The 19,695-nt window shown below is 43.0% G+C and overlaps 2 protein-coding genes across 4 annotated transcripts; one reads left to right on the top strand and one right to left on the bottom strand.

The window, feature by feature from the left end:
• Nucleotides 1–795: 795 nt before the first annotated feature.
• gpsm2 (G protein signaling modulator 2) lies at nucleotides 796–9,249 on the top strand. 2 transcript variants are annotated; one of them, XM_028427161.1, is made up of 17 exons: nucleotides 798–816; nucleotides 958–1,004; nucleotides 1,593–1,631; nucleotides 2,959–3,326; nucleotides 5,369–5,590; nucleotides 5,667–5,802; nucleotides 5,907–6,046; nucleotides 6,157–6,280; nucleotides 6,364–6,479; nucleotides 6,733–6,888; nucleotides 6,986–7,094; nucleotides 7,186–7,315; nucleotides 7,400–7,476; nucleotides 7,638–7,826; nucleotides 7,914–8,073; nucleotides 8,162–8,352; nucleotides 8,447–9,249. In XM_028427161.1, exons 4-17 carry the CDS (start codon nucleotides 3,262–3,264, stop codon nucleotides 8,630–8,632), a joined length of 2,001 nt encoding a protein of 666 aa, XP_028282962.1. In that variant the 5' UTR covers nucleotides 798–816; nucleotides 958–1,004; nucleotides 1,593–1,631; nucleotides 2,959–3,261; the 3' UTR covers nucleotides 8,633–9,249. The 2 variants fall into 2 exon arrangements, with proteins under 2 accessions (XP_028282963.1, XP_028282962.1); XM_028427162.1 differs by lacking the exon at nucleotides 2,959–3,326 and having other exon boundaries at nucleotides 796–1,004.
• Nucleotides 9,250–9,442: 193 nt separating this feature from the next.
• Nucleotides 9,443–19,240, bottom strand: wdr47a (WD repeat domain 47a). Of its 2 annotated transcripts, none has more exons than XM_028427160.1 (17): nucleotides 18,932–18,986; nucleotides 17,782–17,975; nucleotides 17,345–17,428; nucleotides 17,171–17,255; nucleotides 16,192–16,323; nucleotides 15,903–16,079; nucleotides 15,302–15,816; nucleotides 15,093–15,210; nucleotides 13,852–14,033; nucleotides 12,720–12,965; nucleotides 12,577–12,640; nucleotides 12,110–12,267; nucleotides 11,779–11,948; nucleotides 11,529–11,699; nucleotides 11,303–11,434; nucleotides 10,921–11,139; nucleotides 9,443–10,715 (listed from the first exon to the last, which is right to left on the bottom strand). In XM_028427160.1, exons 2-17 carry the CDS (start codon nucleotides 17,937–17,939, stop codon nucleotides 10,573–10,575), a joined length of 2,754 nt encoding a protein of 917 aa, XP_028282961.1. In that variant the 5' UTR covers nucleotides 17,940–17,975; nucleotides 18,932–18,986; the 3' UTR covers nucleotides 9,443–10,572. The 2 variants fall into 2 exon arrangements, with proteins under 2 accessions (XP_028282961.1, XP_028282960.1); XM_028427159.1 differs by lacking the exon at nucleotides 18,932–18,986 and adding an exon at nucleotides 19,077–19,240 and having other exon boundaries at nucleotides 9,444–10,715.
• Nucleotides 19,241–19,695: the final 455 nt, after the last annotated feature.

Below are 19,695 nucleotides of genomic sequence, written 5' to 3'. Positions count from 1 at the left end.
TACAATATGTTTTAAAAATGTCACATATATTTCTCAATATGAAAGCAGATATTAATGTTATAGTTTAACTTTGCATGCAAAGGATGACCCTAGGCTACTATACAAGAGTACATCTGCTAGTACCTCACATCACTGGTGCGAGATTACATGCGTGAATGCTGTTAAAGCTCTTTTATATTGAAGGAAAAGTCTGTGGTATATTTTCATCCTAACACTGCTGTGTTTGGGTAACTTACTCTGACCTGGTCCTTCAGCAGATGATCAGATCCACAGCGATCATCCTGTTCTTGACATCATCTTGAAACTAGCTGCAGCTTTTCTCCCTCTTTCTTTCATGACATATGGCTTCTCGGGCAGGTTTGGTTTCTGTGGCGTCATTAATAATGTAGCCTACACGGCAGCGCTGAACGTCTGGACTCGGACTGGCAGCGTGAACAACCAGGGGGTGGTTGCTAAGTAACAGCGTCTCCTCCAGAGTGGAGAATTTATCCGAATATACTCTGATGTAGCACGTTTGGCTAGTTTTGGACCTTTAACTCCTTTTCAGTATTTTTATTTATTCATAAGGCGTCTGAAAAGGAGAAAAATATACAGCTTTACAGTGTCCAGAGCCGGTTTGGTGTTAACTGTTACAGTTTACGTTATAAAGTTTGTGTTTGTTCTGGCACTGACAGCTGAATGACCGCACTACGTCATCCCATTCTATTCAAATCCATTGGTCCAATGACTGTTATTCAGGGGCGTGGCTATCTTTGAACGACGGCCTCTGATTGGCTGTTTTCCGAAAACACACACTGCTTCTACTACAGCCGAAAGGTTTTTCTTCTTTCTTTTCAAAGTTAACTCGAAGTTTTACTAAAATTAAACAATAATGTAACGTTAGACAGGATGGTAATTTACTCATAAAGTAAAGCCGTCTATTTTTAACGGACCGTTGTTATTTTTCTTTTGAGAAAGTAAAGACAAGAAGAGAAGTCCCCATTGTTCGAACTGGATCGCCTAACGTAAGTTTAGCAGCTAAAAAGCTAACGAAGCTAATCTGTAACTTGAATGTACAGAGAGCTAAATTCACTGTACATTACGAAGTGTCTTTCAACCCGCATGAGTTTTAACTTGTTTTGGACCCCTGATAAAAGTACCAATGGTTAAGTCTGATGTTCACATTGCTTCCATCAGTCAGGTGTCCGTATTAAAGCGTAAATATGCCGCATGGGGCTGATGTGTGTGTGATGGTCATACAAAGTTGTGTCATCGGTGATCTTATAGTTTTGTACACATCATAATGAAACATGCTGTAGTAGTTTAAAGCTATGTGTAGTATCCCTATTACTTAATATTGATTGTGCAATCTCGTACACATTTAATCCAGATTAAAGCATACACTTCTGTACAATCTGTGTTGTATACAGTATATAGCAAATATACACCTACTTGCCAGTTGGCAGTAAAACTGATGCCCTGCAAGATGCACTTTGAGTTCAGTTAGTTTAGAGTAGTAGCAGGAATATGTTTATGCACATTTGTTGCATTACATTTGTAGTACTGCATCATTTACCATGTGAAGTCATACACGGTCATGTTCTTGCTTCCAGGCTTCCCAGATTTCCTGTTCCTGTGTGGAAGAATTACCGGTCAGTATCCCTATACTTACTGAGATGTTTCTGTAATTTGTTTTGGTGAAGGTTTGTGCTGTCTCATGGTGTATTACAGTTTCCATATTTAGTCTTCACATTCAGAGGCAGTAGTCATTTTTAGGACATCAAAGCCCAAAGGAAAATACTTTCTTTGTGTGCTTAAGATGAGATCATGTCCTCAAAAAGGGTTAGTGATTACCACCCATGAAGCTGTTATTAAAAAAACTCCTCTCTTTTCTTTGGTAGTCACACATTTATCCTTGTTACACACTTACATGCACATTGTAGCTTTGTGAGCAGGGCATGTCTCAGAGAAACACACCCAGCTGGCATACAATAGTGGAAAAGGCTGCACAAACACTGGCACAGTTTAATTGGTGATTATAATAATGTGCACGAACATGTACGGTGCTGTGCCCAGTTTCTAAAGCCCTGGGCTTTACTCACAACCATTCACATTGTAGCAGCCGGAAAAACAGGATGGGAAACGAGTAGATGGGTTAAACACATAGGTATCCTTTAAGCACGCTTCAGTTTAGTTAACTTAGTGATTATGGTGCTGCTCTTGCATCTGCAAGATAGAACGATTTGTAAATACAGTATGTAAATGTTGTTTTTTTTAAATACAGAACAAAGGCTTTAGACTCACTGTCTGCCCTGTCTGTGTTGGTTGGCTGGTTTGTGACATAAAGATTTAACCCATTTTGCAAATAACCGTCCTGCTCCATTTCCCATTTTGTATGTGTGTGTATGTGTGGAGGGGAGGGGCTATTGGTTTAAAGTTGGGGGGACAAATGGGTGTGTCTACTATGACCTAATGGAGAATTTAGGTAATGCTGGTCTTTATGTGGTGCTGCCTCTCATGTCCATGTAGCTTGCTGATCACTGTCCTTTCATTTGCCTACACAGTAGGTATCTGTTTTGGTATTTTCCCATTATAATTTGGATTTTTTTTTCTTTTTTTAATGCAAAATCAAGCAGCAGTTCTTCTGGTTGCCCTTTCCTTTCACAGATTACCTATCCCATGATTTGCGCACACTGTAGATTTTTTTTCCTACCATCTCTGCTTGTGTAGGTAACATCCTGAGGCATTCATAGCTTTCTCATCTTGTTCTGAACTTCAGAGCGCAGCACACTCCTGGATGGACTGAGTCACCGTCTTAGTTTGACAGCTCGTCTCTGTTGACCCCTTGCATTCATTCCCACCCTGCTCTCTTGCACCCTGCCTGCCTTGCTTGTGCACGCTGCTGTTTGGTTGGTGTTGCCATGGCACCGAGTAGCCAGAAAGAGGCTTCACATACAGCATCCTGTGTTCTCTTCACAGAGAGCCGCTAACAAGAGATTGAGGGCCAGTGACGCAAAACAAACAATATGCGAAAGCAGCTGTGAGGAGTGACGCTCAGGACTCTGCAGCTCTGACTCTCATGGGTTTACCTTCCCCTGTCAACATTCAGAAGAGGGACAGTTGCAGACTTGGCCACATTGGGTGACTTTTTATTTGGTTCACCTCTTCTTGTCCGACTCATTTCACCAAAGATTTTTTTTTCTTTCTCGTTGGGTCTTGTTTTTAAACGCCACCATTTTTTCGGGAACGAGACTGGGATTTTCCCTCATATTATGCACTTCAATGGATACGGGTGGCTCAGTGGTTAGCATGCGAGCTGAGGAGTCGTCTTTTCATGTCCGCTACAGGTAGGAATCTCTTGTCTCTCTACTAAGGGTAGTGGTAGAAAGTGTGCCTTTTCGTTGTGCAATTTTTCCCTATCAGTAGTTGTAGTTGTTATTTAAATGCTTGTTATGTAAGATGTGAGAATGTCATGTAGCAGTTGTTGCATTATTTTGTCAACTTGTTAAAGGATGTTATGTTAAGTGTTATATGGAATTTATTTCCAAGTGGATGTCTCATTTCTCAATCCGTGTTGACTGAAGACGAGTTTCCTTAAACAAACAAAAGGCATCAGCCAGCTGTCCCTTTACCCAGGTAAAGCGTGCTGTCAGCAGGTGTGACTTGCTATTCACAGAAAACCTTCAATATTTAAACAAGTCCTGAAAAATTCATCACTGCTGGCTTTGTTTATGGCGAGGTCTGTGTGTCCAAGGTATTTTAATAGAGTAGGATGTCTGCTTGGTGAAAGGACAGTTGATTTATTTTTTTTTTTTAGTACTAGCAGGATGCTTAATGAATTTATGCCATCCCGCTACACTATAGAGTCTGTAGTGTCTGACACTACTAATAAAGCTACTTAGCAGCACTCTGTAATCTGCTGGGTGCACTCTATGGCCATAATCTCAGGTGACCAGGTCATCAGAAGAAAGGGATTGGAAGAAAGACAAGCAGATTATCTGAGGAAATGCTGACAGAACAGTTTCCTTGCTGCCATGCATTGGAAGTTAATACATCACGCGCGTCTCCTTGAAAGTCTTCCGATGCTTGATGCTGAAATATCTCTGTGACGTCAAATTATCTGTGGTTTTGCTATCACCATAGAAGGAATGCTACTTATGTTTTTTAGCCTTTTTATTTTATAAAAATGAGCAACAAACATCACCTTCTTTTTAGTATAGGCTACTAATCTCTCTATGCTTCAGAGAAAAAGGAGCAACAGCCTGGATTTTTTCCCCCCCAAACCTCAGTAGATGCCTCTCAGATGTCCCATGTGCTGGTGTTGTTGTTGTTGTAAGGCACGAAAAGCCAGCAGGTAGGCTAGCATTTGCCACAGCTGTAGTGTTTATTGGTATAGTTGGTAGTAAACAATGCAGTTTGCTAAATTAAGGCATAAACCCACTGAGTGGAGCTTTATTGGCTACTTAAGGCACCATGTTTGCCTTTGTTTGCAAATTATAGGCTTCTGAGACAAGCTACCTTGTTTGGTGTTTTTGCGTCATGTCAGCAGTCCACAATACACTGTGTAGGCATGTATGTGCATTGAGGATCGACACCTCTGTGTGTCTTTGTATAAGCATTTCTGGATCTGTGTTTGGGAGCTTTTAGATAAACCATTGGGTGGGTTCAAGAGGAAAACTGGAGATAAACAGCATGAATAGATATTATGTGAAACTGATCTCTTCCCAACAATGTAGTTTCCTGAGAAACAAAGGTTCGCAATCGAACAGTTTTTTTGCTTTGCATCAGTGTGCTGCTAGACCTCCTGGCATTGTCTGAAACATGTAATACCTTTAAACGTGTCCCTTGACATCCATTTTATATGGATTTGGTGATGCAGGCTTTTTTTTTTTAATTTGTTTCTTACATTTGTGATATCATTGGAAATGTATAGCAGCAGTGTTCTGTAAATCATACACTTTGTATTTGTATTGACAGTATAAATCTGGCCAGTCACTAGCACAAATGATTTAAATTATTTTGTAATTGAGGATGGTCGGCATTGTGGGCTAGGGTTAGTTTTTCATGCCTGTAAAAAGAGTCCTCTTTTTTGTCTTCTCAGGCATATCAAAAGGAAGTGAGAGCTACCATAATAAACACCAGCCTTAGTGTGAGCCATTGTTCTCTATAGGAAGGAAGTAGCTAAACAACATTCCCTGTTTAAAGCCAGTGCTTCGAAAGTTATTTTCCTCCACTGTTGTGAGTGGAGTCCAGTCATTTGTCTGAAGGCTTTCACCTAAGAAGACCCATTTTTCCACAGTTTCTCTTACTTAGTTTTTAGTTCTCTAGAACCAGTCAAGTCAGGCTCCGGTCTAGAGCATTGTTTTTTGACTCTGCTTCTCTGCTGTAGGATGGAGGTTTCCTGCCTGGAACTAGCGTTGGAGGGTGAGCGGCTCTGTAAGGTGGGCGACTACAGAGCAGGCGTCTCCTTTTTTGAAGCTGCCATCCAGGTTGGCACCGAGGACTTGCAAGTGCTCAGCGCTATCTACAGCCAGCTGGGAAATGCCTACTTCCACCTGCACGATTATGCCAAGGCTCTGGAGTTTCACCGACATGATCTCACCTTGACCAGGTTGTACATTTTTGTATTAAATCAATGGCTCTGCAAATAACAATACTGTATTATTAACATAATGTGTGCTGCTCAGGACAATTGGCGACCTAATTGGGGAAGCCAAAGCAAGCGGAAACCTTGGCAACACATTGAAAGTGCTGGGGCACTTTGACGAGGCCGTGGTTTGCTGTCAGAGGCACTTGGACATCACCAGGGACATTAATGACAAGGTGAGAGACCATGTCCAAGCAGAAGAAAGATGATGTACTGTACTTATTCTGTGAATATGTGGTTTTCAACCTTCATCACTCTGACATATTTGTACTTGTGTTAGGTGGGGCAGGCGCGAGCTCTGTATAACTTTGGGAATGTATACCATGCTAAAGGCAAAAGTATCTGTTGGAGTGGGGCTGAGCCTGGAGATTTTCCAGAGGAGGTCATGATGGCACTGAGGATGGCAGCGGAGTACTATGAGTAAGTGTGTGTAGGTGTTTTAACCATTGTAATTAATTTACCAGTACCTTGTTGATAGTTCAGCTGTCACACCGTACAGCTATATTACAAAGCTCACTGTGGATTATTAGGGCTAACTTGGCGATAGTGAAGGAGCTTGGAGATCGAGCAGCCCAGGGACGAACTTACGGCAACCTTGGCAACACACATTACTTGTTGGGAAACTTTCGCAAAGCTGTGGCTTCTCATGAACAGGTGTGCCTTAAAAAAGTCTTTCTTTCAGTATACGACTGCAGCATGCAAAATTACTAATTTAATGTATACGATTCTGTTTTCAGCGTTTGCTAATAGCCAAGGAGTTTGGCGACCGTTCAGCAGAGAGACGGGCCTACTGCAACCTGGGGAACGCCTACATCTTTTTGGGGGAATTTGAAATAGCAGCTGAGCATTACAAGTAAGACACAGCCCATACATAGATAGAAAAAATGTATGACTGGCTACACTTAGTATATACATTAACATATTAGGCATTTCCTTTATTCAACAGTAACAAGAATTGATACTTGTGCAGCTTTCAAAACACAATCTAAAAAAAGGAAGCCTCGTTGGTGGACTTGTGTGTTCCCAGACTGAGTTTCTTCACACAAAGTAGGACTGTTATGGAAAGCAAACACTGTTTTGAAGGAGCTTTTCTGCCTGTTTGTCAGGAAAACGTTGCAGCTGGCAAGGCAGCTGAAGGACCGAGCTGTGGAGGCCCAGGCATGCTACAGTCTGGGTAACACCTACACGCTTCTTCAGGACTATGAGAGAGCCATAGACTATCACCTCAAACACCTTATCATTGCTCAGGACCTCAATGACAGGTACTGACACCAGATTCTATGACTTGTGTTATATTTTATTTAATATGTTATAGTTAGAGAATGCAAGGATTATGCACGTTTTTTTTTTTCTCTGAAGGATTGGGGAGGGCCGTGCATGCTGGAGTCTCGGAAACGCTCACACTGCACTGGGTAACCACGACCAAGCCATGCACTTTGCAGAGAAACACCTGGAGATCTGCAAAGAGGTACACAAAATAAATGAAAACAAAATGCCCTGCAATGCAATGAGCTTTAACAAACATATCAGTTTCAATGTATTTGTTTGGTTTCTTACAGACTGGAGACAGGAGTGGGGAGCTGACAGCTCGTATGAACGTATCTGATCTCCAGATGGTTCTAGGTCTGAGCTACAGCACAAATAACTCCACTCTATCAGAAAATAAAGAGACAGACTACAACCAGCATGGTAAATTACACTCTGCTTGTAAATAAAGTTACAGCACATGCCATTCTTGATGTTTTAAAATACATTATGTTGCACTGTTTTTAGGGGCAAGGCCCAGGATGAGCAGACGACACAGCATGGAGAACCTAGAGCTGATGAAACTCACTCCAGACAAAATGAATGTAGGAGCTGCTCATCTGTACCAATCTGCTCACATCCCCTGCTGCCAAACTGTCTAGAAATCCCACTGATAATTTTCTCCCAGCTTTGTTTCTTCCTATCGGCTCCTTCTTCCTGCTTCCTCTCTTTATTTTGGTAACAAGTCCATTTCTGTGTTTTGAAGGGTCAGAAGTGGAACAGTGATATCTTGACCAAACAGTCCAAACCCTCCCTGGCTAAGAGCTCCTCTAAGCTGTTCTTTGTCAGCCGTCTGCGTGGGAAGAAGTTCAAATCTGGTGGCTCCAGCAAGGTCCTCCAGGACACCAGCAACACCCTTGATACCAGCCAGACTCCCTCACAGGGACCTCAGAAAGTACGCGTTCATAAGCTTAATGATACACATTAAATCAGGTCTGTTCGGCCGGGCTGTAGCTCACATTCAGGTTTTTCTTTTTATCAGCGACTTAGCCCTGACATGCTCGGAGATGAGGGGTTCTTTGACCTTCTGAGTCGTTTCCAGAGCAACCGCATGGATGACCAGCGTTGTTCAATACAGGACAGAGGCAGCAGGTTATCATTAAACAGTGGTCCTGAGACTCCTCCCAGAACCATCAGGAAATGTGAGTCCACACAACATTCGCCCAGTCCTCACAATATTGTTTCATTTTCATACTGATACTCATTGTGCTCTGTTCTCTTGAAATGCAGCTGTTTCAGAGTCTGCAAATGTCTCACATGCTCAAGGCAGGCGGTTAGAGGAATCCTCAGCAACCGGGGGAAGCCTGCCTGGCCTCAGACTCAATCAGAACAGCAGCCAGGCTGTGCTTAGCCACCTGATGGCCAACCCTGACAATGCTGAGCCTGATGATGATTTCTTCGATATGCTTGTCAAGTGCCAGGTATGTCAACAAGATGGGACAGCATTTTCCATAATGTGTTTTTCCAAACAAGAGTGCAGAAGATTCATTTTCTTTTCTCTGTAATGTCTTCCAGGGGTCCCGTTTAGATGACCAGCGCTGTGCCCCTCCTCCTCCTCCAGTAAGAGGGCCCACTGTCCCAGATGAGGACTTCTTCAGCCTCATCATGCGCTCTCAGGCCAAACGAATGGATGAGCAACGTGTCACCTTGCCTTCTGCAGCTAACATTACAGCAGCCAGGCCAAGCTCCAGCTCCAACTGAGCTAAGCACTTACGGGACAGCTGTTTTTTTTTTTCCTCATATATCATGAAGGTGTGTGGGCCTTGCGATCGACTCATGATCACTCAGACTGGAACCCTTGTGTCTCTTTACATGTGTCCTATTGGACAGAATAGCACTGTATGTAGTATGGAAAAAATCTTAAAACTAATAAGGGCTTATGTCGCACAACTTGCACACTAAACTCAGTAGCATCAGGGACAAACATGTTTTTTTTATCCTCGTTTTCAGTCTGTATTGCTGCACATTTCATTTTATCCCTTGTGTATTTTTGAATACACACCTGTTTGTATTTATTGTACTTTTTGTAATTGTTGTGATTTTGCCGTCCCACCACTCTGACGTAATGTGTTTATCATACGCAAAAGTGGTGAATGAGTCAGTGTGGACACAGAGGTACAGCACTCTTTTTAAATGTATTCTGTTTATAATGTGTGTTTATAATGTGATTTAGTTTGGTTACCACAGTCTGGAAAAGGAAAATACTAAAAAGCTATTTTAAGCAAACTGATAAAAGAATGAATTTAACCCATGTACAGTTATTATTTTGTACTAAAATGTTTCAAGTGACGTGTGAAGAATAAAACTTAATTCGCGTAGGCATCTTGTCTTTTTTAAAAAATTAATCTGATTCATGAGTTTGTAAAAGACACTTTATTGTAACGTACCAGCAATCAGACTTCAGTTATCTTTAAAGTCACTTTTAAAAACAAGAATTAGAAAGGCTTAATATTAGAGCCACTAGCATTTCAAAAACTAACTGTGCATACATAAACTCAACTGAAATAAATACATCTATGTACGTATTAGTTTGGCCTTATTTGTTACAACAATATACACTATACATTAACATAAAAACTTAAATATGCATCCTTGTAAGTAAATTAATACAATGTTAAAAGTGCACATGGAAAATAACAACAAAAAATTACAATGCATATGCCCCAAACAGTTCTAAATAAATATCAAAACATCCGTGCTTCCAACCAGACCTCATTGTGCACATATGCTTAAACCCTTTGTTATGAATATAGACTGCCCCCTACTGTTCATACAGCAGGAGACAAACCAAAGCTATTCAACTTGATGTACGAGAACCAACCAACCAAATTGTATTTCCCTTTTGATCTTTGCAAGCAAGTCACTTCAAAACACTAACAGCTTCAGCGCCAAAAAAAAAAACAAAAACACTGCTTCAAATTTCAAACAAACGCACAAGCTAATTTACACAGGTTGAGCTGTAGTTATGCAGTGGATACAGTGATAGACATCCCACAAGGAAGCACTGACAGATAGTATGACTTCCACAGGAGCAGGCTCCTAGCAGGAAAAGCTCACTATACTGATACACTGGAAAGTTACACTTCACATCAACTTTTGTTTTCCTAGACAATAGCAGCATTACAGCAGCTGTAAGAAAATGATATGCAAAAAAAGGAATGTACGACTTCTCAAAATGACAAAATTTGATCTTGAAAAATGTTATAATTTTACATTTTTGTTATGGAAACTGAGAACTCAAGGAAGGCACCATCATGAACAAAGCACTCCTGTCAACAATACCTCAGTGAATTAATGGACACGCAGTGTGTGGCTGTGTGTGTAGGGAGTGCAAAATTAGGATTGATGACATGTGCAGTAGGTAAGGAAATAATGACCAGTCCTGCAGATTTATACCAATGTGACAGTGACTAAGGTGAGGGATGTGAAGAAAAAGGAGAACATGCAACATGTGTGCTTTTGTTGTGTCTCAGGTTTGTATCCATTTGGTTTTCTACAGACAGGAGGCAGAGGCTCATTCACCTGTTCGTGTACCTGCAAGTGTGTGCTGAAAGGGTGAAACAGTGTTTATAGTGCAGGAGGGGCAGCACTGTTTTAGGGGGAATGTGTGTGTGTTTTCAGATTGCAGCCACTAATTTGTGTTAAGGGTTGTGTGTCCAGAGTGTGACAGTGCGGTCAGCAGAGGAGGAGAGGAAAGACAGGTCTTGTGTGTGCCATCGACACTGAATCACCTTGTCACCATGTTCTCCCACCACAGTCTGAGGCAGCTGTTTTGTAAGGTCACCTAAAAACACACACAGGAGAGGGAAACCATGACACACACACATCTGTTAAAAAGGGGTTTCCCTCTGACCAACCTTTTTTCAAATCTAAATCTACTATATCCTGGAACTGAGACTGTATGTATGTAAGCTAGGATTTTACATGGACATGCATCAACTTATCCAACTCATATACTATAATGGAGGAATAGAAAGCGAATATGTTACCTTGGAGGTTGGTGACCATGACCTTTGTGTCATAGGAACCAGTGAGCAGGTAGTGAGCTCCAGGGGAGAACCTAACAGACCGAACATCACTGGTGTGCGGCCGGTACACCTGGACAATGCGTCCTCCTCTGATGTCATACAGCATGCATGCGCTGTCTTCCTGTCCTGTTGCCAGGAGACGGCCACTAGGATCAACGGCTACTGAGGCAACGGGGCTTCCTGTTTAGTGCAAGAGCGGTGCAACAGTAGGAACCAATCAGAAAACCATTGATGGTGAACAACAGCTTATGATGATATTATTGGTGAAAACAGTAAACTGGTTTATATCAAGCTACATTATGATATGTGAAGCAGCAACAAGGTGGTGAAACTCCTGAGGTACCTGATCCATGGAAGGCGGTTCCCACCACACGCACACAGCTCGGCACTCTTAGGTCCCAGAAACGCACTGTCTTGTCTTGAGAGCCAGAAGCAATCATCCATCCTCCCCACGTATACAGAGACAGAATATGTCCTGCACAGACACAATAAGTTATATGCTGATTACTGTCTTTGAATTTCCACTTTGTATTTGGGTTTGAACAGATAGGCTGAAGCAGTCAGTGTACCTGTGTGTCCACTGAGGGCGTGCAGTCCCTGTCCCCTCTGACAATCTGTGGTGTAGATGTTACAGTCTCCTGCTCCGGCACTGATCAAAATGGCTCCTCTGCTTTCCGGACCCTCCATGAAGGCCAAGTCTCTGATGGTACCATCGTGCATGCTGAACTCCAGGTCTGGGCCTGTTACACACAAAGACATACACAAATGAGAACACCTACAACAAAGCTTTTATCGTGTTTTCGAGCAGAGTTCGCTCACCTGTGGCATTGCACGTCTCTGCACTGAAAGGTAGGACTTTGACATATTTGTCATTGGAGCCGGTAGCCAGCAGCTGTCCACAATGACTCCAGGCCACACAATAAATGGACCCTTTGTGGTGTTTGTTTCTCTTGAAGCGAACGACTGGCTGCTTAGTGGGGCTCGAGCCACTGAGTGATGTGAAAAAAAAAAGAAGGAAAGCAAACCACGGCTGTCAACTAGATATTAATAACCAAAATATAGTAAAAAGCAAACATTATGGCTTCTGGTTTGGGTTGTGAACCCTGTGGTGATCCTAAGATGAGAAAAAGGTCTTCTCTTGAACTCTTACCTCGTGTCCAGCGTTTCTGGATAAGCGCACACGCGAAGAGTTTTGGAGTTTGATCCCACAGCATACAGACTTCCAGACGGGTGAAAGGCAACAGCTCGGACAGCCTGAGTATCTTCCAAAGAATGCACTGGCACAAACAGGTCTTTGGGTTTATCCCCCTAAAGCACAAGCGAATATAAAAACACACCAACACACATGTTACATGTAATAAGGACTATAATCTTTTTTGATCTCTTCTGCCCATGACCTGCATGACGTTCGGGATGCCAGCACCACATCACTGCAATGATGGAAGTGTTATAATCTGCTTAGTGAAATTAGCATTACACCGTGTCACCTTATTGTATGACGAAAACAGGCGGGAACGTACAGAACTTTAATCAGATCACAGAGGGACAAAGAGAGCTTGATAATGATTGTTCCAGGACAGCTGATGTTTGGAACAAAGAACTGTGTTCTGCTGTTACCTCTTTACTTCGGGTCAAGGAGCCTGGAGAGTCATCCTGTTGACCTTCTATCGGTTTCTGCCCACTGTCACACAAAAAATAATCATCAGTAATCATCTAATTCAACAAACTCTGCTAATAAAAGCAAAAGAAGTCAGTGGCACCTCTGTGAGACAACAGGGGACTCATTTGGAGGCGGGACTACACGTCCCCCTACAGTGCGCTGGGGGGTGCTGCTGAGCACCCCTCCCCCCTGGGTCCGGCTCTGCTCTGGGGTCACAGATGGAGGATTATTATTGTCCTCAGAGGCAGGCGTGTTCCCGTTGCCATTGCACTGCTGAGCCAGAGACTTCACCTCCTCTCCTAAATTTTCCATCCCCACATTGAGCTCTTCCAGCTTCTGAATGGACCTACAGGAATAAAATCAGATAGACATGTTCGGTATTTTACTTTTAATTTGGAGTTATTTGGAAAAAAGGGGGGAGTACCTTTCTCATTCCCTTCTGCCTACAGGCTGTCAGTATGCTGACAGGCTAGTTAAATCTAGTTAAACTACAAAGCCAGGACCAGGACAAAAGAAAACTGAAGTAATGATGTCATTATGCACAGCTACCCTTGTGAATAATGTAGAGGGCATCACAGGCAGGGAGGGAGACCTGAAAGACAGTCTCTGGGGAAAAATCAAAAGGCCTTTGTCCTTCTCACAACAAAAAAATAAAATAAATTCCCTCCAAAATGTTATCATTGATAGCTAAATTAGCATTGAAGCTAGGTGTACTCTGAAAGGGCTGAATACATGTAAAAAAAAAAAAATTCTAGTGGATTCTGGCCTTGACACGGTGTAAAACTCTGAGGGAAGCTCCTTGTGATGTGATGCAGCTGATCACAACAGATGGCGCAATGTAAACTGGAGGTGGGTGTGAATGAAGGCCACATGGGACCAATCATTCTCGGGGCTTTAACATGTCTACTTCACCTTTACTGACAGCTGCTCCTCTATTGTTGTTAAATATTAGCAAGTTTAATTCAGGCAAGCTGCACCACATCTAGACTGTTAGTATAAAAAACATTACAACATGAACTTAACTTATTACCAGAACTATAACCAGCTAGCACTGCGCTAGCTGGTTCACAACAACATAATAGCACAAGGTGTTAGGAGTGAGTCATTGTAGTCCGTAGTCTGCCCAAAGAGCTATTTTTCTCTTCAGCAGTCTAACTGAAACTTTATTTTGCAAAATGCGCCTGTATCTTCTATATGCACGCTCCCTGTCTGATGTCTTGCTGTGTTTGTACCTATTAAGGAACTTTTCTGTCAGGCTGTGCTGCATGTCGTTGGGTGGGGGCTCCTGCTGGACTCCTCCTTCCAGCAGCATCTGCTGGTACATCTGCCTCTGCTGCTGCTTCTGCTCCAGGTGCTGCTGCACACGAAGACGCTGCCGATAAAACTCCTCATACTTCTCAGTGGAGTCACGAAGCTAAGGGGAAAAAACAAAATGATGATTTAACTAAATCATTCATGTCACTGATGATAGAACAAGCAATCTGATTCATTTATAATGTAATGACATTTGCTTGCTGTGATATGAATCCTATCAGGCTGCATGAGTGGCTCCAACACTATTCAAAGGCAGCATTGTGATCATATGAACCCTGCTCCTCCCTGCTCTTTTGTCGGTTCAGGTATTAGAGGAGGAAGGAGGGTGAGACTGAGAACTGTGGACAGGTCACTTCCCTCCTCTGTCCTCTGCTTCCTGTCCTGACAGTGTGATGGGAACCCATGGGTGGGGAGACAATCTGGCACTGAGCCAGTCCATGGAGAGGGCAGAGGAGGGGGAAAACAAGGCAGAGAGGGCAGGGATATGACAGTGAGATCACAGATTCTGCTTCTGACTCTGGCCTTTATATATCTCCAGGGTGATGAGGAAGGCAGACTGAAGCACTAACTTCACACTGAGCTGCACACAGGGACCAGAATAGAAACCATGAGACAGACAGACACAGATACAGTGTTAACACATTGTTTACAGGCAACATGAGGGTAGTATTGACTCATTGGTGGGAATGAGTTTCCAGCTTCTCAAGCTATTTATGTCCCACATGACCTGGGACCAATTACACCTGGCTGGTTTTCTTCTTTGCTACTTTAATTAATGAATTTTAAGCAGATTTCTTTAGTAAGATAATCATAAAACCAAATAAAGACTAGGTCATCTGCATCTGTGTGTTCAGACTGAAGTTATGTCTCAGAAGGAGCACACATTTTTCTAAGACTTCCTGTTGAGTGTTTGAGTTAAGAATAAGAACAATGTCTCCGCAAAAACAGCCAAACACACACACAAGCCTCTTGCCTCGATTCAGGCTAGACAACAGAGCTACAATAGAGCCAACATGACTTGTAGATGGTTCAGACATCAACACCCATAAAAGATAAAAAATAATGTAGGGAGGTAATAATAATACACAGCAACTATTTAGGAATGCATGACATGCAGCAGGTCTAACAAGTTAATAAAGCAAAGGTCTATGATGTTTACCTCGTTCTTATCAGCAGAGCCAGCTGATGGAGCGTCCTCGCCCGGAGCTGAGACAGGACGCATGTTCTGAGCTCCACCTGAGCTCAACATCTTATCCACAGGTGTGTCTGTCCGTGACCTTTACAGAGAAAACATGTCTGATCCTCTAGGACAACTAACTCCCTCAAACCAAAGCAAACGCAGAACCTGGTGCTTTAAGATTTACTTACGTTTCAGGAGATTCCTCAAAGATGCTGTGGCAGTCAGAGCTTTCCATCATAAGACTCCTGCTTAAGCTCTGTCCTCCTGGACCAGGGTAGTGGAAATTGGCAAAAGAATGGGACATGGGAGAGACCCCCCCTTTCCCTGGCACTACCTCTCCGGTACTTGCTCTCTTATCCTGGCCAGAGAGACCATATGACAACCCATCCAATGCTGGATTCAAAGAGCGAGACATGTAGGTATCAGCAGATTGAGGGCGGCGAAGCGGGGAGGAGGGGTAAGGGGACAGTTTGCTGATCAGCGGGGTGAGAAGGTCGGCGTAGCCAGTCTTTGCAGGCTTGACCAAGCGGTCCACATGGATGTTGAGTTGCTTCTGTTCAAAAGCGCAGGAAAACACGCTGTGGCAGAGGTTCTGCATCCACGACAGCAGGGACAGGTCCATGTCATCGCAGCCATTACCACACAGCATGTCAACACCCAGGAGGACCTCACTCTCGGTGATCTCCTCGCCTGTTGCCTTGCTCTGCAAACAGAGCAAAAATTTAAAATTAATTATACAGTTATTGAGCAGTTGAGTCAGTATTTATATTTCATTTTTGCAGTTCACACCTGGCAGAACTCTACACAGCACTCATAGAGGACTCCCTTGAGAAGCAGCTGAAAGAGTCGGTCCCTGCTGGCCTTGAATCCAGCCTCGCTCAGCTTCCTGTCTGCGGGGATAAACTCTGCCACCATGGTGCAGGCCTCCTCAAAACACTGTACCCTGGCCGTGCTCGGGTTCCAGTCCTGACAGACAGCAAAGAATAACTCAGACAACAACATACACAGAGGTGAAGCTGGTACAAATATGGACAGTGTAAAATATACAAGTTTTAGTTTATATCAGAAAAACTCTTGCCTTGAATTCAGCATGGTTGGTGAGGCGAGGCAGGGTGAGGAGCAGACACAGTTTACTGTAGTCATCTTTAGAGGGACAGAACTCCTCCAGGGCATGGAGACACTTGACTGCTTCCTGCATGGTGAACTCCAACTGAAAAACATGAAACATGTTTCTCAGAGATGACTGAAGAGAATATTTCCTATAAATAGCAGGGAAAGAATGAACTTAATCTCCGGGAGCAACTGGAGGCACAAATGACTTTAAATGTCAGTGAGATAGTAATCCTAAAATTGTGCCACACGCCATGCAGTAAAATCATTACTAGCTCACAATCAATCCCTGCTCGCCCAGCTCCTGAGCATGCACACGATGGCCACAGATGTCCAGAGGAGCCTGAGCTAATCCAGTTAATAGGACACGATAGCTCTGGCACAGTGGCACAAGCTGCAAGCACAGCTATGCCATCTGACAGCATGGCCCCAGTTAGCCTAATTTAAGAGAATGAATAGAGAGGCACGAGCGACAGAGGTTTTCTGTAATCAATAATGTCAGTGCTACTCAGTTCAAAAAATCTTCCCCTACCTTCAGACTGGCATATTCACACCTCTCTGTACGCTGGGTATATTTGACGTATGTGGTATATAACCATGTCAGCAATAAAGAAAGTAGACGCTGGCTGCCCCTTTTTTGTTGATTTCTTTTTAAAATGTTTGACCACAAACTGAATCAGACACAGAATCAAGGCTTACACAGACAGCTTAATCCAGATAAGTCAATGCAGTGGCCAACAGTCATGTCAATCCTCGGATATAGAGATAACAGCCACTGTTAAGCACAGACTCACTGAACAGAAATCTAACTTCAGTTCAAATTGGCCTAACAGAGTTGCCGTTTTAAAGTAGGTAAAAAAAAAACAAACAAAAAAACAGGATTTGCTTCTAGTCTAGAGAAGACAAAAAATAATGATAATTCGTTTTATTTCAGTGTTGTTACTTACATGCTGAGGCTCGTCTTCTGCAGACATGGCGTTATTCACACACAGAGCCTCCAGAAACTTCTGCTTCAGGATGATGTAACGAAACCTGGGGACAAAACACATGACTGTAATAAATATAAATACAAAAAGATATGATGGATTCCACAGAGAAGAGATTCAAACAGCGAATTTCACCTTTTTCGGTCAAACTTGTCCATGCATTCCAAAGGCTGAATGAACTGCAAGACCTCATCCCACTGGCCGTCAAGAATAAGTTGCCTGAAACAAAAACAATAACTGCGTCTTATTTGTGATCAATGAAAACCTCAAAATACAACCATTGTCTCAATGTTTACTCCTTCTCTTCTGTGCATGAGAAAGCCCATTGCAAAATATATTTAATTCCCAGGCTGGGAGTCTTACAAATGACACACTATTGGAAGGCTTTCAAAGGAGTGCTCCCGACATGTTACACAATCTCCAGTGTTGTGGATACACAACCAGAACATCTAAGCTTATGAGAGAATAGTTCCTGTTGTTTCAGCCTCACAGTAAGCAAAGTTTTGAAGCTGCAACATCAGACACCTACATCTAAATTGTGTAGTGTAATTGATCCTACTGAGATCATTTACCTGAGGAAGAGCATGTCGTCTGAGTAGAGTCCATTGATGACACCACTCTCCTTTTCCAGAGCCAGCATGCTGATGTGCAACTTCCTGGAGTTAAGAAAGTCCAGGATCACCTTGATGATCTCCACCTCCTTCACATTTATAGTTTCTTCCGCTGTCATGGTGACGACAGGCCCCCAGTGAAAACAGCAACAAAACTGAAACACAAAGGATAAAAAACAGTTTCTATGTCAGTTCATGCTACGGGCATAAAAAAGGTTGCAGAATCCTAGTTAGTAGTGGCTCCCTCTGGACAAAGGCAGAGAAAAAATTACCAGACTTATTTAAGCTGACACAAACAAACACCTGGTTTTAAGGATTTAAATTTCTAACAACATTCCCTTCAGAAAGCTGGGTCAGATTTCAAAGTGTATACCTTTAAATTTGCTTGGAAAAGCATGGTATGAGATCAGAGCATCGGGGCATTCAAAAAGCATTTTAATGCCCAAAATGTGTGTGTGAATGTTATGCTGTTAATGACAGGCACATCATACAACCCTATAATGTCCATTTAACAGGAAGAAACCATCACACACACTTCAGCAAAGCTCATCATTTGCAGTGAACACCTGTGTGGGGCTCCATGAATGTAACACACCCCATTTAGAAAAATAAAATCTGTACTCAAACAGAGATCTTCACTGTCAACACAAAACTTATGTCAACACCTCATGTTTACAACACTGAGACACAGACTGTGACAGCAGACATGACAGTCAGTGCTGTGTTAACTGAGCCTGACAGGATGCATAACCTCCACATGTTGTGTTTACAGAGGAGGGGATAGCCTCCTACAACACTGTCTCGACAGTAAGCAGCCCCGAATGCATTTATGTTTATCTTGTGCCGTTTTCAGTAAACACAAGCTGCTATAAAACTACTGAGAATGCTCTTTTACCGAGCTAATAATCACAAACACAAGCACTGCAGTCCTGCTAAGCTAGCATGAGAGATGGTTAGCTAATAACACTGGCACTAAGCCACAAGTCAAACAGTATAAGAAGCTTAGGCTACTTGTTAGCTTTATATAGTTTCTCAATTCAGCGGCCGGATTACAGCAAAAGCATCAAACAGCTAGTTATGGCCTGAGCTCAAACAAAGCTGACTAATTTACCCGGCGGCAGGAGGGTATCCAGACTAGCTAGCAGGGCCGAGTGGAGAGAGGCATCATCCGCTAGTTAGCTGCACGGGCGGGGTGCGCACTGACAGTGTCCCCACCACCAACACAAATCTGCCGCCCTGCTGATGTTAATGCTCACCTGAGTCTAAAAATGCATGGGATAAAAAAAACGCTGTCCCCGGACTGTTTCCGTGCTGTTGACACACGGTGTCACGACGGTACCGCTCGGTGTTGTCTCGCTTGCTGACGGTCCCTCCTCCTTGTCTGGCCGTGTCCCCTTCTTGCTGGATGTTTCTCTGCCGCTCCGCTGCTGCGGTCTGTTGCTGCCCAGCCCTGCCTGCTGCTGCCTGCAGGGGCACCGCCTCCATCCATCCACCCATCCGCCCTCCAGACGCACATAAACCAGACATAATCAGCAGCATTAAAGAGTACAATAAAGAAGCGATGACATATTGAAGGAATTAAAAGATGGAGAAAGATGTGAGATTAATATGTAGCTCTGCAGTAGTCGTGCACAAACTGAAGGCCCCAAACTGTGATGAACCTATGATTGTTGTAGTATTTACCTTTATCTCCGATGCCCAACAACAATTATACTGTTGGTAATGTTTGATATACAGAGCAGGCAAGAAAAACAAATCCTAACCAGCTGGGAAATAGAAAATATGCAAGCAGAAGACATCAAATTTACATTATTTTAATGTAATATTTATAATATTGACCCTCCCTTTGTTGCTGGTCTCTATGGGGAACCCCCA

The sequence above is a fragment of the Parambassis ranga genome, chromosome 17 (genome assembly GCF_900634625.1).
Source record: "Parambassis ranga chromosome 17, fParRan2.1, whole genome shotgun sequence".
Classification (NCBI taxonomy): Eukaryota; Metazoa; Chordata; class Actinopteri; family Ambassidae; genus Parambassis; species Parambassis ranga.
Note: the sequence above shows the minus strand (reverse complement) of the source record. Positions and strands in the feature narration are given on the sequence as shown.

What these genes read in the sequence shown, in the direction of transcription:
- gpsm2 (XM_028427161.1), top strand. Translation starts at nt 3,262, where the DNA reads ATGGATACGGGTGGCTCAGTGGTTAGCATGCGAGCTGAGGAGTCGTCT. An exon ending in TCTTTTCATGTCCGCTACAG is followed by an intron (nt 3,327 to 5,368) that starts GTAGGAATCTCT and finishes TCTCTGCTGTAG; the next exon opens with GATGGAGGTTTCCTGCCTGG. An exon ending in GACAGACTACAACCAGCATG is followed by an intron (nt 7,316 to 7,399) that starts GTAAATTACACT and finishes CACTGTTTTTAG; the next exon opens with GGGCAAGGCCCAGGATGAGC.
- wdr47a (XM_028427159.1), bottom strand. Translation starts at nt 17,939, where the DNA reads ATGACAGCGGAAGAAACTATAAATGTGAAGGAGGTGGAGATCATCAAG. An exon ending in TTTGAGGAATCTCCTGAAAC is followed by an intron (nt 15,211 to 15,301) that starts GTAAGTAAATCT and finishes TTCTCTGTAAAG; the next exon opens with GTCACGGACAGACACACCTG. An exon ending in CCAGAAACGCTGGACACGAG is followed by an intron (nt 11,949 to 12,109) that starts GTAAGAGTTCAA and finishes CACATCACTCAG; the next exon opens with TGGCTCGAGCCCCACTAAGC.